The sequence below is a fragment of the Diadema antillarum genome, unplaced genomic scaffold (assembly GCF_040938485.1).
Source record: "Diadema antillarum isolate AM-2024a unplaced genomic scaffold, OU_Dant_1.0 seq00001130_RagTag, whole genome shotgun sequence".
Taxonomy (NCBI): domain Eukaryota; kingdom Metazoa; phylum Echinodermata; class Echinoidea; order Diadematoida; family Diadematidae; genus Diadema; species Diadema antillarum.
The window spans coordinates 24,347-42,220 of record NW_027271943.1 but is presented as its reverse complement, the minus strand read 5'-3'; the positions used below and the strand labels follow the sequence as shown (position 1 = coordinate 42,220).

General features: G+C 38.0%; 1 protein-coding gene across 1 annotated transcript in view; it reads right to left on the bottom strand.

The window, feature by feature from the left end:
- The window catches only part of LOC139744032 (uncharacterized), a 96,872-nt gene extending 90,152 nt beyond the window's left edge, over nt 1–6,720 (bottom strand). The window contains exon 1 of the mRNA XM_071654493.1: nt 6,278–6,720. Within this exon, the coding sequence (XP_071510594.1) occupies nt 6,278–6,344 (67 nt within the window). The 5' untranslated portion in view covers nt 6,345–6,720. The remainder of the gene's footprint in view (nt 1–6,277) is intronic.
- Between the last annotated feature and the right edge of the window lie 11,154 nt (nt 6,721–17,874).

Genomic DNA, 17,874 nt, shown 5'->3' with positions numbered 1-17,874 from the left:
TCATTAGAGATCGGCAAATTTACTCTCACGATATTTACCCCATGACCGGTAGAGCATCAAATTTTATCGTTAACCGAAACATGAACACACACACACACACACACACACACACACACACGCATACGGACGCATACAAATTTTGTACTCACAAAGAGTACTCTCACATACTCTCGCACACAAACACAACACCGTCAGATGATTATGTTACTGCACAACATGTACAACGTACAACACATCGTGATGAAATATTTATCAGCAAATACCTGTTTCATTTCTTCTATGTAGAATGACAACCTAGAAAAATGGCAGAATAAAGTGACCTTTAGGAAGAAATGATGGACAAGTACGTTTGGCTTATTAGAAAGTACATTCTGACTTGAAGATTTAAAAAAAAAACTGTCTGCAGAGGCGATTAACTGAAACACAAATCCTCACAGACGATTAACTGAAACACAAATCCTCACAGACAAACAAGTTGATCTTCGTTTAATCATTGTAGCCTTCACGCCTACTGGCGTTTTTGTTTTCATGATGAAAGAAATGGCTCAGACGAAAAAGAAAAGGCAAAATGTCAAAATTTTGACGGTTTTTTCCTTGTTATTCCGTTATAATGCCAATGCGACGTCACTGATTACATTTGTCGATGAAATTGGAAGTTACATCCCTTTTTTTTCATGGATACGTACAGCTTAAACACAAAATGAGCTGCAGTCACTGGCACGTACGTCATTTTCGTAAAACAAAGGAAAAATGTTAATTTTGTGTAAAAGCGCAAGCTTTCCATGCAAATTGTGAAAAACACACACACACACACACTATCAAATGATGTACAAAATTTAAAAAAAACCAACTAGTATAATATAATGATATCAACCAGAGTAAAGGCAACAATACTTACATTTATACATTTCTTTCCGATTTGTTTTTTTTTTCTTAAAGCGGTTCATTATACTTCCTAAGGCCTGATATGAAAAGACGACCAGAGTAATTTGTCCTCCCTGAGCATTCTACGTGAAAAATACCTGCAGACGTTAGCTGATATACTGGGCTTCTCCTATCTTGGCTTCGAGGGCTGCTCATAGCGTAACTCGATACCCTACTTCACTGAAGTACTCCCCGGTCCCCTTCCTTGAAAAGTGTCCATCTTCACGAACATTTGGCACTTTGCGCCACTGACAGTACGGGGGGGGGGGGGGGGTGGGGTGGAGTGTCACGGGCCATTCGTCCTTGCCTAACAGGTTTGGGCCCATTCAGTGACTTGAGCACGCCGGGCTAAGAGAATCGATTACACCAGAAGTAGGCGGCTGCTTGCTGGGGTTGCGGCGTCACGCTGGGTCTGAGAGTAGTGCATTTGCGATTACTGTGGTTCTTATCATAAAGATGCGCCTCATTTGCACTTCAAGGAGAAATTTGATTTTCTTCCTAGCTGTCTTTTCCTTTGCTCGTTCCCATCTCTCTCTTTTCCATATATATATATATATATATATATATATATATAATATATACATATATATGTGTATATACATATATATCATATATATATACATATATATACAGGTATATACATATACATATTTATATATACGCATACATTTATGTGCATATATACGTGTGTGTGGGTGTGTGTGGGGGAACTTATATTTGGAGAACTGTAAAAACACGTATTTTTATCTATTTCTTTCTCTATACATATATATGTATAATGAACTAAGGAAGCACTCGAAGTAAGCAGACTTCAGCTTACCAGCTCATTTCTACCGATATTGTGATTTCCAACAAAAAAAATAAATAAATCCCCCGAAATTCAGTCAGACGGGGATTCAGATCACTACCATCAATTTTCCATCTCTTTCTTGTGTCATTATCAACTTTTCCTGAAATTTTCATCCAAATCCTCTTGAGTTATGAACGGATGTGGATTAAAAAAAAAAACATACAAAAAAGCAAGCAAGCAAGCGAACAATCACACCTTACGCTCCTTGGCGGAGGTAATGAATGTAATGAATAATAAATGATGATGTCACATACTCAAGAGACAATACATATCATGCTATTCTTATTGTAATTTCGGGGTTTTCCCCTCGTATTGTATGTTTCTTGACTGAATTTTCGCTCGTAGCAAGGATAAAATAGACGTCTGTTATTAAAATATTTAAAGAGCATGATGTACAAACGCGTGACAAAAGTTTCGGTCTAATAAAAATAAAGATTTCTAACAGCCTTCTCTAAGATTCACTGACAATTATTATTGATCAACAGTGCAACGAGATGATCGTTCACCTTCTTCTCTCCACTATGACAACACGATGACTGTGATTATACCGCGGGTTATAGGGAGGAGAAAATCAGACAACGTTTAAAAGGACTCCGGGGAAACAATAGAAATGCGAATGACGATGACGAAAATTATTCCCGCCGACATGATCAGAATATCAGGATGAGTTTGGGCCCATTATGTCCTTCTCCATTTCTCTGTCCTCCTCTTTCTCCATTCTCTTTCTCTCTTTCTCTCTCTCTCTCTCTCTTCTGTCTTTCATGATCCCCACTCGCCGACGTCCCCCCCCCCTCACCATTACCCTCCTGCAGTGATGGAATAATGAGACCGAGAGGCAATATTGTCGGTAGCTAGCCCGTTGCCCAAGGTCTGATTGAAACTGATCGGGAGCCGCTGGACAAGGGTTGTCCCTCATAAATGAAAAGGGCGTTGTGTGCATCGCCGGGGGTGGGTTCTCCGCGTCGCTTCTGACGGCCAGGTCTCTCCGTCATGCTGCCGGAATGGGCCGGAGATGGCTTCGAGCTCGCCATCTTCTCGTCGAGCAGTTGAGATGTATATTTTCTTATATTTGTTTTCTTTTTTCTCTCTTTTTTTTTTCCGGTCCCTTCTGTAGGCACTCAAGGAAGTCAAAATTGATAGTTTGGACCGACGCTGGGTTTCACCGATAGGAATATAAATATAACTAGTACCTTTGTGTCTGCACCGTACATACAATGTTGTCTATGTGCATTTTCCTCTTTTGTGGGAAAGAAATCACAGAGAATATTTTGGAATATATCTTATAAATTTTGATATGAAAGGAACAATATCGGGAAAGTAAAGGAAGAATGCTTACAGTAGATATCTGAAGGACGCACAATGTATTGTTGGTCATACTTGACATTGTTATCTCTGCCTCATCTGTTCATAGATTTTGGAGTTTTTGCATAAGATGGATTTGTTTATTGCTTTGTTTTTCTTAAAGGTTTAATAGCCAGCCATTCATCCGTAGAAAGGACTTTGTTTCTGCAAAGCAGGGTCAAGATTATGAAAAGTAGTCACGTGGTGTTCAAATTACCCTTAGGTCACTCTCTACTTCATACTATGGTAAATATTCATATTTCGTCCAAAAATGCCACTTTCAATCCGTACTGTCGTTTCTTTTGCGGCTACAGTGAAACTGGTTCTGACACTATCGCGAGCGAGCTCCTGCGGAATAGTATGCCAGGCATTTTCCCCTTCCTCACCCTACCCCGCAAGATCCGGTATCATGCCGGAATATCATATTTGCTGTATCAATCGATTTAGCAGCGATTATTAACATGCGCCTCGTGTACGGTTATGAGTACACATACACACGCACACACACACACACACACACACGCACACACGTACACATACACTTGTGCCTTAAAACCTGCTCCTAGCACCGCACCATAAATACCCTCCACTTTTTAAGTACGAGCGCAAATACACGTGATGTGACACATCTTGACGCCCCGTGATCACAACCTGCCAGTGACGTGGTAATTGGCAATGATGAGGTTTTGATGTCGTCATTTTCATTGAGCCACAGAATCTGTGGCATATAATATTGGAAGCAAAAAGTGACGACTCATTGTTCTTTCCACTGTACACAATATGCTAATTTTGTGCATTTTACCAATCATATACTGACTGGTGTATATTGTAGAAATGACATTGTCATGACTTATTTCCTAAGAGATTACCAATCTGCATTTCCTTTTTGAAAGACATCCGTCGTAGAGGATTTGAGAGTTTTGTGCCTTTTCCGCTGACCAGAGCGCGGTCACGTTCTTCAAGCAAATGGACAGGATATTAGATGTATTCGTAGAAATGAATGGAGCAATACGAGAAGGCAGCCTTTGGTCGTGTGGGAAGGAAGCACGTAACCCTCGAAACTTTATTATATCAGGCTTGCGCTTAGTTCGCCGCAGGAAAACAAGCACTGACCAAAGAAAGAAAGAAAAAAAGAAGAAGCCTAGTTCATAGAGGTGCCAAAGTTTTAGAGAGAGCCGCCATAAATACAATCAATGTAGGAGATAAGAGCTTGGGCGTGCGATGTACGGAAACCCCCAATGACTGTGTCGAGTCCTGTAGTACCGTTCCCATAATAAGTGAGGTCAAAATCACCTGCTGCCCGACAGTTGTGTGATACATAGGTATTCATGTTCAGCTCGTCGTCGGTCCTCTTGAAATTGGCCAAAAGAAAAAAAATCGGCAATATACAACAGCGGAGCATGATGCATAATAGACGCATTTTTTTTTTCTTCATCGCTTCTCAAAACAGCAATTAGATTTTTACGTTCAAACATATTTTAAAGGGATGATACAGTATTGGTGGAGATGAGAATTGGGCTTTTAACTTTTTGCGAGATACCAAGAAAACACTTATGATATAGTACAGAACATACCATTTTAAGAGGAATTCAAAGTTTATTTGATGAAAATTGGGTTTGGAATGACTGAAACATCCAAAAACAAAGTAAAACAAAGCGATAGTAATAAAGTGTGGGTCCCACACTTTATTAGAATCGCTCTCTTTCGGATATCTCAGCCATTTCAAACCAATCTTTATCAAATAAACGTTGAATTCCTCATAGAATTACATGCTCTTTCATATTTCATAAGAGGTTTCTCATTATCTCACCAAAAAATGTTAGAAACCTGAAATTAGGTCTCAACCAAAACTATACGATCCCTTTAATCATTGAGGCAGAAACCTGGTCTTATGGCTTAAACAGACAATATTAACTGGATGATCCAGAATTCGGTTCTTTTATTTATCTATTTTTTTTTTTGGGGGGGGGTGGATTCACACCCAGACTCTTGTATTATCAAGTCAATCATAAATGCATATATATATATATACGCGAATGTTCTTGACAGCATCGTTTCGACGATTTCTTCATAGGAGAGGAACCCTCGCACAGGAGTTGGAGAAATATCCCTTCAATTGTTCTATGGTTTGTTTTAACCGTGGACAGCACTTTGAATCTATACGCTCTTTATTTTTTCGTATGTTTCGCTGAGAAGAGAAATACGCGTGAGTATTAGTTGTTGGAATGAAGATGTTTGCTGAATAGTTCACGTGCGTGATATCAACATGACACTTTGTCAGCTTGGTTTCAATACTCTGGCCGAGTACTTGCCAACAATACCAAAGCAAGATGTATGTTATGTGGGGAAGTGCTTTATACGGGTCTATCGAATGTTAACATGATTTTGCTGACAAAGTACACACGTCTATGAGAATAACATGAGAAATTTGAATTTTTTTTTAAAAGAAACCTAAACAAAATCAAAAGCGTTCATTAAAAACAGACGACTCATTTGCAGCACTAAGAAATTTGTTCCGAACAAAACGAAATCATTGCAATTTTAACTTGCAAGGGGTGGCAATAAATGAAATGATTGCTACCAGTGAAACTTTCTTGGGAGAAGCAGCCTATTGGATGTTCGAACAGTAAACGAAATTGCTGTGACTCCATGAGGCAGCGCTGAAGTAAGCATAACACGTTCAAGCTAATCACAAGCTTGGTTTGGTCAAATGAAAAATATCATCTGAAGTTTGACTCTGTTCTCTCCTTATGATTCATCAACTGAATAGCGTGTCTAACTATATGGATGTGACCACTGCATGATGTGCATATCATACAAGACAGTATGACGCAAGTGTAACTATTACTAAATAGTATTGGTGCTTTTAAGATTAATGACAGTTTTGGGCCCTACTACTAGTAAGCGGTGTCATTGTGGACGTGTAACCAAATATCAGCACCTGAAAGAGTTGTTATCAAAGTCTTTCCGTCGAAATTGGCATATATATATATATATATATAGCATTAATATGCCCCCCCCCCCTCCCCCCGAAAACAGCGAGGAGAAATGCACTGAGCCTGTTTGAAATGTTTTCGGAGCAGGAACACATTCACTGCTCTCTTCAAATTGAGCTTGAATTACCCATATTATATTTGGCATCTACAGAACGTATAAACTCACCTGTGTGAACGAAAATCAGCGCCAGACAAAGGACAGAAGCACACACTGTTGGATATAGCCTGGCCATGGTCCGAAATCCTTCTGCTCTCTTCTCTGCCCTGCTTTCTTTTTCCGACCGCTTCCTCCTCAAAAGTCTCCCCCTCTTATGTCCTGGTTTGTCTCTCTGTTTCTCCTCCCCTCGTTCACTTGGCAGATGAAGTGTAGAACTCGACAAGACAGCCCCTCTCGGTACGGTTGAAACGCAGGCTCAAGAGCCGAACACGATTTTTTTTATTGTATTATCACAAAATTGCAATCCCGTGTGGAGAACAAAATGCTATCACTGGAAACCGATGGAGCCGGCATGAGATTATAACATCGAATTTGCTCCCGAAATGAGGCGAAAAAAAAAAAGAAAAGAGACCAAGGACCATTCGACACTTGATAATCAACGAATTAGTTGTTCCCGTCGCTACGGCTGCGCACTTCCAGTCATATGAAAACCGAGTGTATATTTTTTTTCATCCCCTTCCATGGGAACGCTCATGCACTCGCGCGCGCTCCTTCTAAATTCTGTTGCTTGTCACCGCCACCCACTTTTTTTTTAAGAGCCTTAACATCAAATGAGCGAATCAGCGACGTTTTATAATGACGTGGGTGGATGAAAGAATTTACCGCATGCGGGAGAACGTGCACACAACACACACGCACACCCACTTTCACCAGCACATGTATGTACGCACACACACGCACACACACACACACACACACACACACATAGACGCGCACTCATACATATCTCTCCCTCTCTCCCCTCCCCCTCTCTTCTACCAATAATGATCTCTTGACCATTTTGTACGTACGAGATGATGTTTGACGTACAAATGAGTTTCTTTCTACTGTATACACCAGGGCCTCGAGGAAATGAATTTAAACGCAATCAAGATTAATGGATTGTTTGCCTAATATTCTGGTGCATTTCCGTAACAACTGTGGGTCGGAGCGCGATGCTTCCAGTATAACATTGACAAGAGCGCCAAAATGCATAGAATCTTTGCATAGCCAATTAGAGTGTGAAATTAAAATAGTCAAATAGCAAAAGTTTTCTCTGGAAAGAAGTTAATCCAATCCAGTAATGGCAACTGTATTACCGTGGTACATGAAGGAATCTTAAGTGCGCTCACGAATGCCATTAGCTATAGTGGACGTAAAATCCTTTTAGGCAGATGTTCAAATGAAAACAATAAATGGGGTTCTTTCCACATTCTCCTTGCCCAGTAAGAAAAAAAAAATGTTTGACAGTCTCAACAAATTTCACATTGACCGATAGACAAGTACAAGCATCGTCATCTTAGACAAGTTAAGTGATGACATCATCACCTTCGATGAGCTAAGTAATGACATTATCACATTAGACAAGTTAAGTGATGACATTATCACCTTAGACCAGTTAAGTGATGATATGATCATCTTAGACAAGTTAAGTGATGACATCATCACCTAAGACAAGTTAAGTGATGACATCATCACTAAGACAAGTTAAGGGCAAACCTTACGTGATGACATCATCACCTTAGACAAGTTAAGTGATGACATCATCACCTTAGATAAATTAAGTGATGACATCGTCACCTAGGACAAGTTAAGTGATGACATCACCTAAGACAAGTTAAATGATGACATCATCACCTTAGATGAATTAAGTGATGACATGATCACCTCAGACAAGTTAAGTGATGACATCATCACTTTAGATAAATTAACTGATGACATCATCACATAAGACAAGTTAAGTGATGACATCATCACCTCAGACAAGTTAAGTGATGACATCGTCACCTTAGATAAATTAACTGATGACATCATCACATAAAACAAGTTAAGTGATGACATCATCACCTGACATAAATTCAGTGATGACATCATCACATAAGACAAGTAAAGTGATGACATCATCACCTTAGACAAGTTAAGTGATGATATCATCACCTTAGACAAGTTAAGTGATGATATCATCACCTTAGAAAAATTAAGTGATGACATCGTCACCTAGGACAAGTTAAGCGATGACATGATCGCCTTAGACAAGTTAAGTGATGACATCATCACCTTAGATAAATTAACTGATGACATCATCACATAAGACAAGTTAAGTGATGACATGATCACCTCAGACAAGTTAAGTGATGACATGATCACCTTAAATAGATAAGTTCCATAATCATATCTCTTCGAACGATATACTAAAACGCCATGAAAAACGTACAAAATTTCAGAATTACCGAACTTTCTCCTCCTATGGCCGTATGTTGTGAAAGTACTGATATTACTCCAGCTATGAATTCATGAAGGTCAACTTGAACATGGAAGTCCACTTTAAATCTAAGTTTTAAACATACTATTAAACGTTGAGAAATTATTCTCATTCATTTTCTTTTCGCTAGGAAACTGGTATGAGATAAATATCCGAAAGGTTGGTATAAAAAAATATGTATACTGTATAGTGCAAAAGATAAAATTTTAATCGAGGAAATTCGGTAAATCTCAAGACGATGAGGATTCCAGTTAATGACAATCGGTTTGTGATTCTCAGTTTCTTTCATGCGAGTGTTTAATGAACACATTTTTTACCAGAGGCACCATGCAAGTTTAATGTATAAATGACGTATTGATATCTGTTGTGGTTTCTAACATTAGTGTGTAAAGAAATTATATGCGGTGAGTTGTGTGAAGGTTTTCAGATCTAAATACAGTAACTGATGTAATATATGGACCATAGAATATTGTGGGTGACATCGTTGTTAATGAACATGTTGCGGCATATGTCAAAAGTCAATGTCAATTTTGTGACTAATCCGCAGTCTTCTGCCACTGCAGGCAAGAAACAGTAAAAAAGAAAATGCTCAAAGGAAGGGCTATTTGGGCTTCCCTGGGTCTCAAGAGAATCTCTAGTAGCACGATACATGCACTGTAAACGATATGTGTGTACGGTTTGGTACTGGTATATCCTTGCCGCAACTTACCGCTCCACCATCATAAGAAAAACCTGCATCTCACGAGCTGTACGATAGTCATATTCAATTATCTCCTGACGAGCATCTACTATAACTAGTCTAAAGGATACCACTCAACTCTAAATGAACTTATCCATTTTTTATCACCGCAGGTTACGCGCTGAGAAATGGCATTAACTCTTTGAAAGCTCCTATATAGCGCAAGAGAACTGCTCACACGGAAAGTGAATTAGCATTCCCCGCGGCTGCGAGCGAGCGACTTCCGGCGGAAAGTCGACCCAGCGACGAGAATTGGCAGCCTCGCTGATTGGCTTATCTGTATTTATGTCAATAACCATATTCATTGTCCTTATCAGAGGGTAAATCATTTTTGGAATCAAGTCATGAAAGAAGAAGCCGACACAGCCTCCTTTTAGCTCTGACAACTTGTGCAACTCAAGTAGGGACGGCACGCGTAAATTCGAATCAGTGGGAGGCAACTTACCAATTAGCTTTACTACGTGCATTGTGCGTGAAATTACCAGTCCTCCCCCCACTTCTGCTTCTGACCAGCTGTGATCATAACCAATTTGATGATATATTGACCCTCCTCCCCCTCCCCTCGAGTTAGTGGAGTGCATTAACCTAATAAAGATTAAATATGAATAAAGCGATGTGGTTTTTTTTTTTTTTTTGGGGGGGGGGGGGGCGGGGGTGCAAAAATGTTGCTTGCGATAGCTTAATTTATGCAAATTTTTTAACGATGATTCATCAATATTACCATAACTTGCTCTTACCCAAAAAGAAAATACATATAAGAGCCTCAAGATTCAAGATTCAAAGATTCAAGATTCAAATTTAAGATTCAAATTAATTTTCACTTCCATCAAATAAACAAAGAAATTATATATAATACATATGTACAGGATATTTGTAATAATTGCAGAATGTGATGTAACAATGTACATATGAAAATGAGTAGCAGATGAAAAAAAAAACCCCGCAATTATATCTTTGTTAATATATACATAAAGCGTATAATACAAGTTAACTAAGGATGGGGATGGAAATGGAAGCCTCCATTGAAGAGTGAGTAGAGGTGTTTTTTTTTTTTAAAGATTTATCAACTTTCCCCCCCCCCCCCATTTCTTTTTCATTGTTACTTCAATGAAAACATTTAATGGTGGAAATGACTTGTGCTAGAGAGCGAGGGTGGAGAACAGCTTCCTTAACACACTCAAGTTTGGGATGATTGCGGCTTTATCAGAGTCAGTACTCTTGCTTTTGAAGACTTGTAAGACTTGTTGCGAGTTGTCACCATTCAACACACACGGAATCATTGTTTTATGACTTAAACACTCTCAAAATCATCGATATACATATATGGTAAGCTGCTATATTTATGATTAATTATACCTTTAACCAGCTCCCTGACATGATTAAAGATACGTTTATCTCAAATTTCAGCATCCACTCATAATTATGATATATGAGACAACAATGACCAGATGTAGAACTCGTTATCTTGTGATCTTAGACACCGTGCTTCTTTTCGCAATATTAAAATCATCTTATACATGTAATATATACATATCTATCTATCTATCTACATATGAAGAGCCTGCTTCCAAAAGGCGCTAAATCCATCGTTTTTCGATGGATTTAGCGCCTTTTGGAGGCAAGCTCTTCATATATATATATAATATATATATATATATATATATTGTATATATATATATATATATATATATATACATATATATAATCCTTTTGGTAATGTGTCACTCAAAAAATAATCAAGCTCTCTCATTCATTTCCATACTACAATAACACCCAACCGGCTTTGCCTGCCTTTAAAGAATTGCTGACGTTTACAGCTTCAAACATGAAATCCCTACGTAACATTACTTCCTGTATATTACTAAAATAAAAGCTCCAAATGCTTAATCACTATCAATATCTCATCCCCTCCTCCCTCTATTTCACTTATCCATTCTCTTCTCTGTCCCTCATATTTATTTTTAGTATATTTCTATGCCAATGTTGATCGCTGAATTAATTGTACATGTATGTATTTGAGGCTCAGGATATTTTTACCTGTCGCAGTTGTTCGTTTTGTTCCAATTTGAGTTTTGTATCTCATGAATTTTTTTTTTCTTCGAGGCCGTCATCAACAAACAAGCAAACGAACAAACAAACAAACTGAAACTTCAATTAAATGTACGGTGTCATAGTGATCTTAATGAAAGCAATAATACTAATAATGATTGTAACATGTGTGCATATAATAAATACGCATAATTGTATCAACATATTTGAATTATATAATATATGTATATATATATATATATACATATATATATATATAATATGTATATATATATATATATATACATATATATATATAATATGTATATATATAATATATTTATTTATTTATTTATTTATTTATCATATTTAGGGATTTATTCATTTTTTCATATTTAAATGTATACAGGAGAAGGTATTACTGTGAATAATACTTTTCATCTCTGTGTTGTGGTATAAAAGAAGACAGCAGTCGACATTGTAGTGAAATTCTGTTGTAGCAGAAAAATAAACAATGCGATCATAAACCGCGTAAAAGGACAATCGATCTGTTATCCGACCCGTCGACGCTCACCAAACGTGGTCACTCACAATGTTAGTAGCTCCTAGGAAATCGTTGAGACTGGGATGAAACAACTGCCCATGGAAAGAAAAATCGTTAAATCATTGATTGTCTCTTCGGCCTTTAATAGGTTTTAGGTCTGACGTCTTCAAAGTGGCTAATTAATCTACACCCCGATCGATCTGTTTTTAATCATCGCAATTACGACAGGCTTACGCGATATGCGCATGTGGAGGGGACCTTGGGCTAAACATAAATCCCTATTCGCTGCATCGTTGGGTAGAAAAATTGGAGGAGCTTTAACAAATTGTGCTCGTGGCTATTTAGCGTGCTAATTTATTCGATTTCTCCCATGTCAATTTAATTAACCGTAAAGTGTCAATGCAATTCGTAGCTACAGGGACAACCTAACGACAAGTCACCAGATACATTGTGTTTTATTTAAGCTTTGTTGACGAATCCCTGGAATATGTTATTGGATTTTTCGCCTAGCAACAGAGAACACTACGAACGTTTCTTTTTTCTTTTTTTTTTGGCGGAGTTTTTGTTTGTGTTGGTGCAATAATTTTCATTTCAGAGAGGGTAAGGTTTTCTTTGGGAATTGGATTTTAGTTTATTTGCTCAACTAGTAAAAGAAGCAAGCAGACCCAATCATGATTATTCATCAAAGTGTTAAAAGCCTTTGAGGTTGAGTCCGCCAACACAATGTGCACATTTGCCCATATATTTGTTTTAAAAAACACGCTACAATTAAACGGAACAGTTACAGATCAGCATATTAAAGTAAATTAGAACATGTTAAGTTTCTGGAATCTTAGGCGTTTGTATCGGTGTGTAAACGATCCAACTACAATAAGTCTTTGGAAATTTCTTGTCCTTCCTTTTCTTGATTTATCAGTTTCGGTTTCCTAAGTTTTGACATGACGCCATACTATACCTGGTCCCATGTAACTTCAACATGAGGGTAACAAACCAGGGGGGGGGGGGGATGGAGCAACGATAGCAATCAAGCCTTGAACCAGAGTCAAGGAAAAGGTATAGTTGGTCTTGTGCAGGAGATCAGAAGCGATGAAGCACAGGAAAGGATCAGTTGCGTCTATGATATTATACTGAGGAAATCACTGAGGACTTGAATAAGGTCGTGCGAATCGAGATGCCATGTCGCATGATGTCGGGATCACTGCGCATGCGATACTGCTTCGCAACCTGAATGGGACCGCTGCCATGGGTGGGAGGTTTAGGTCAAAAGGGAACGATGGTGGGAATCGGGTTTGGATGGGGTGCAGTGAGATGGTGATTGTACCCTTTTGGCAATGGACGAGGAAGCTGATGTGACGTACATGTAAGCTATCATGACGACGTCATCACTTTTAACTCTACCTGTTTACCTCATGACCGTCTAAACTCTCCTCATTATATCTGAATGATAAAATGAACCATCGGTAACAGGTTTCCGTCAGTCGTTTCACTCTATGGACACATAGAGAGAAATTTTCGAGGTGTATAATGTAATAAAATTAATGTAGACCATTATGAAGCTCTTATCAACGTTAATACACTCTTCTTTTGTCGATATATTTGTGGCCATTCTGTTAAATACGACCATCTGATCGTGTTTAAACAGATGTCCATTATTTGCTGCAAATTCCGAGTATGAATACGAAAATGAAAGATACTGTTCATCTCTTGTAGAGTCAATTAAACCTTTGACATTTTTTTTTTGTCATGATGTTACTGATGAACTTGTTCTCGCCACTAATCATGCGTTTCAAATGATATACTGAAAGGTTATACTTTAAGGAAGCATAAAGTGCAGACTGTTTCATTCGATTTTAACATGCACATATCCATATCGTATGTCTATATCTATTCCTGAATGACTACATAAATAATAAACATTAAGGCACGTGGCCTTTTGAAATATTAATAGCGATGCAGTCAATACATAAATGAATATTAAAATAAATTTCCCCTTGATAACTACAAAAAAGGATAATCAAAAAGCCATGCATAGTTTTGGGTCTGTCTGATAAATGTATTCAAAAGGAAATCCCGTATGCGTGTGGTGAAAAAAAAAATGTCAGAGTACTACTTTATTGATAAAAGATTTCATTTACATCATACTTAATCCCAAAGGGATGCAGGTGGATAGATAGCAACGTCAGATAGTGACGTCACAAAGTAACTCCAAGCATCGGAAGAAAAAGACTAGAAGTTTTTATGCGATAACAAGCCAAAAATATTTCCGTTCTGTTCCGTTTGTTTCTCATTGATGACGAGGACGTGATAAATACTGTAGTTTCCCTCAGGAGTAACATCGGTATTATGTATTGAGTATAAAACTTCTAAATCCACTCGATTAGATCTATAGTTACTTCGGTCAAACATCATGATCTAGTTTCTATAAACTGTCATGACTCTGTACGACCAGTTGATATTTGCTCTTATAAAGTAGCATGGTATGATAAGTTACTTAGTTTTAGATGATGATTAGATATGGTGTTTCGTGCTCATTATCATTGGCAATTAGCTACAGCTGGAAACAGGAAACATGGAAACTTGGAAACTAATAGTGTAAATGCAAATGGGGGAGGGGTGGACAAACGAAGAGGTGGCAGAGTAATAGTATGGTTTAACTGTCATATTACTTTCTCGAATTAACCAGTTTGGAGTTAGCTCATGGGCACATTGGTACGAACGAGCTTTTTTTTTTCCTCCTCAGTAGGTTAGGGGATCCTCTTTGTTTTCAGAACGGCATAATGCATAAAATTTACGTAACAATTTATGGGATTCATCAATCCTCTTCCAAAAAAAAAAAAAATGAACTTGCGCAGATCAGATGACCAGAATGATCTGTCAATTAACACTTGGGAAAGCATCCATTTCATTATTTTGCATTGAATGTAGTAACAATCTCTTTTTATTGATATTGCCAACTGCTACTCTTACTATCAGGTGACTGTGCTGACAAGCAGAATATTTTAGAAGGATTACATGACAATCATTACATCACAGATAATCATTCCAGTGAATTTAGAAACCAACATGCCTGTTGGTACGAATGACCTTTCTTCTGCTCATGCGCAAAGTGGACTCGTGAGCTGGCTCATTGGGAGTAATTTAAGTATCGAACTGCTGCGTACTATACGTTGGCTATCGTGGCTGTCATTGGTTGACTATTAGCGTTCATTCTCAGACTGCCATAACGGACAAACGCACTACAATGGATGCTACTAGAATTAACAAGCAGTTATCTCAAGCAGTTATCTCAGGAGGGTCTATCAAAATACTGGGGTATATAGGTATCATCAGGGTCACATTTTGAAAAAGGAAAAAAAAAATCATACATGCGTCGAACATTTGAGACATTTGAGTTGACGTCGAATGAGTAAAAGTTCAACTCAGTTGAAGGGCGCCATCACGTGGATTTTCGCTTCATTTTGATTAACCATACAGGTAGCCCCGCCGAGTGAGAAGCGAAAAAAAATTGAAACACATTTTTCCTTTTCTTTTCTAAAGTGCCTTCCAAGTCTGTTGCAAAAAAAAAAAGCAATCAAAGAAAATCCACCGAATAGAGAAGCAAGTATACAAAACATAACGAGCTACTATGTCTTCCTAGTCATTATGTCTTCATTTGATTTGTGCGATTTTTGTTTTCTTTCTTCAAGTCAACATGATTATTATGATCGTCACAGAATGACCGAGAAATGAGAACATCACTTTGTGTGGCTGCTGCGTACTAGACATGTCTCCCTCTGGTGACGAACCGGAGTATAGTCAGGCGAAATGCATCCGTACATGTACTGGTTGCGACTGAAGACAATACCAGGAAATCAAGACGTGCAGGTAAAGAGCTTTATTTTCACTTACGGCCAATGATAACAACACAAATAGTAGATTGTCGTTTTTTCCAATACTTAAACACGTCACGGGCTATTAAAGTGCGGCACACATTGCTGAGTTGATCTGGGCTGAATGATAATCACTGGTTTAACGTGTCAAAGGTAATAGACTAAGAAGCTTTAAACTGATTGGTTGGCTAAGGAATGCGTAAGAGACTGGGTGAGGAAGTGTTTATGACTATAATATCCTATGGAGAGAGTACGCGGTGGCTGAAAGAGATAGTAAGAGAATTACAGCTCGATTTTCGTTCATACATGGAAAAATAGACTCACAGACTACTAAACATCGCCAGGTATTGTGCAAAAAGAAAACATGAAACATCCAATGTGCTAACCACATGCAGACTGAAGCTGAACACCTGATATACTTACTAATAGCCTCATTGGAATCAGTCAGAGTAAGAAATTAATCAGAATAGAATGAAGATATCTAAGACTTAAGTAAAGAGAATCCAGCATCAGGGCCCCGTTGCATAAAAGTTACTATTGTGGTAACTTTGCCATCCAATGGTAGCTACCATGGTAACAATACTCAACAGCCAATCAAAATCACGAATTCCATGGAAGTTACCATTGGATGGCAAAGCTACAATAATTATAGTAACTTTTATGCAACGGGCCCCAAATCCTAAAAGGTATGGGTTGTATCTACAGAGCGCATTAGGCATTGCCGTGTCAGAGTATGATTGTTGTTTTAAATAGTTATTATTGAAAGCAAGAGAATATTAATCAGAGAGGTGAAGGTCGGGATGTGAATTTTCTTCAGTTTGTTTCCCTCTGCAAATTAAAAATTTGTAAGATCGCAACTGCTGATCTTTGATCTGCACCTCAAAGTTATAATTGTTCAAATGGTGTCATATTAAATTGCATGTCTTTTTAAACCCATTTACAAGTTCATTATTGTTAATGAAGACATTATTATTAGCTTAATGGGCAGCCCCCCCCCCAATAAAAACAAACAAACAAACAAACAAACGAACAAACAAACACCGAGAGACAGCAGATAGCCAAATAATTGTACACGAGAGGAGAGAAAATTAACAGAAAACTTTAACACCACTCAGATTCATCTTCGGAGTTCACTTGGCCATCAGATGGCGCTACGCAACTCTACGTAAATCATCTCTTGGTGCTTGATATGTGGCTGACTGCTGGGCGAAGTGCGACCCAGCTGTGTGGGGATTACAGTCATGTTATCAGCTCAAAATTACAAAGCACCGCTTCTGTATGTAGTAGATGTGTACAAGATGTGTGTGCGTGCGTGTGTGTGTGTGTGTGTGTGTGTGTGTGTATTTTTAGCATACAAAATTCTTTCTTTTTCATTAGTAACATTGGCAATGTGGAATTTATTTTGTTATAATGAAATTTGTGTTATTTTGTCATGAATTGATTTGCATACTGTTTATATGAAAAAAAAGAAAAATGAAAGATTGATAAAAACAAACAAAGAGTATGTTTGTACTATATCCTGTATATATTGTGTATCTTAGGGTAAGGAATAGACCGTAATATAATTCACATCATTCCGTCGAAATGTAGCATTTGCACGTGAAATCAGATCACCAGAAAAACGGTAAACACTCAATGTACCTTTAAGACAAGTAATATAAATTTCTCACTCTGATACAATCATTTAAGTTGCGGTACACATCTCATATTATTTTCACTATACTACGAAATAAATAAGTTCACTCTAAAGATAAGTCGGTCAAAGGGGACAAAAGAGGAGTCTTCTACAGCTGCAACTTCTGTGATCGTGATAAGACCTGTATTCGAAAAACTGGAAGGTTAATCAATGACAGATTAAAGGATCGCAAAGGGGCGTTTGAGCTTAACTCTGTCAGCCATTTAGACTTTGCTGAGCATGTCATTGTTTACCGGTCATTATATCGGGCAGGTTGATGCCCACATAGTCACCTTTTAATCGTACTTTAGGGGCTAGGAAATTCAAAGACGCCATCTGGATCTAGAAGACTAATACTGCTTTAAAAACAAGTCTCTGGAGACACATTGTCACCTATCTATGCTCTAGTGATCCCAAAGTATTATCAGAGAAGCTGCGAACTTGTAAAG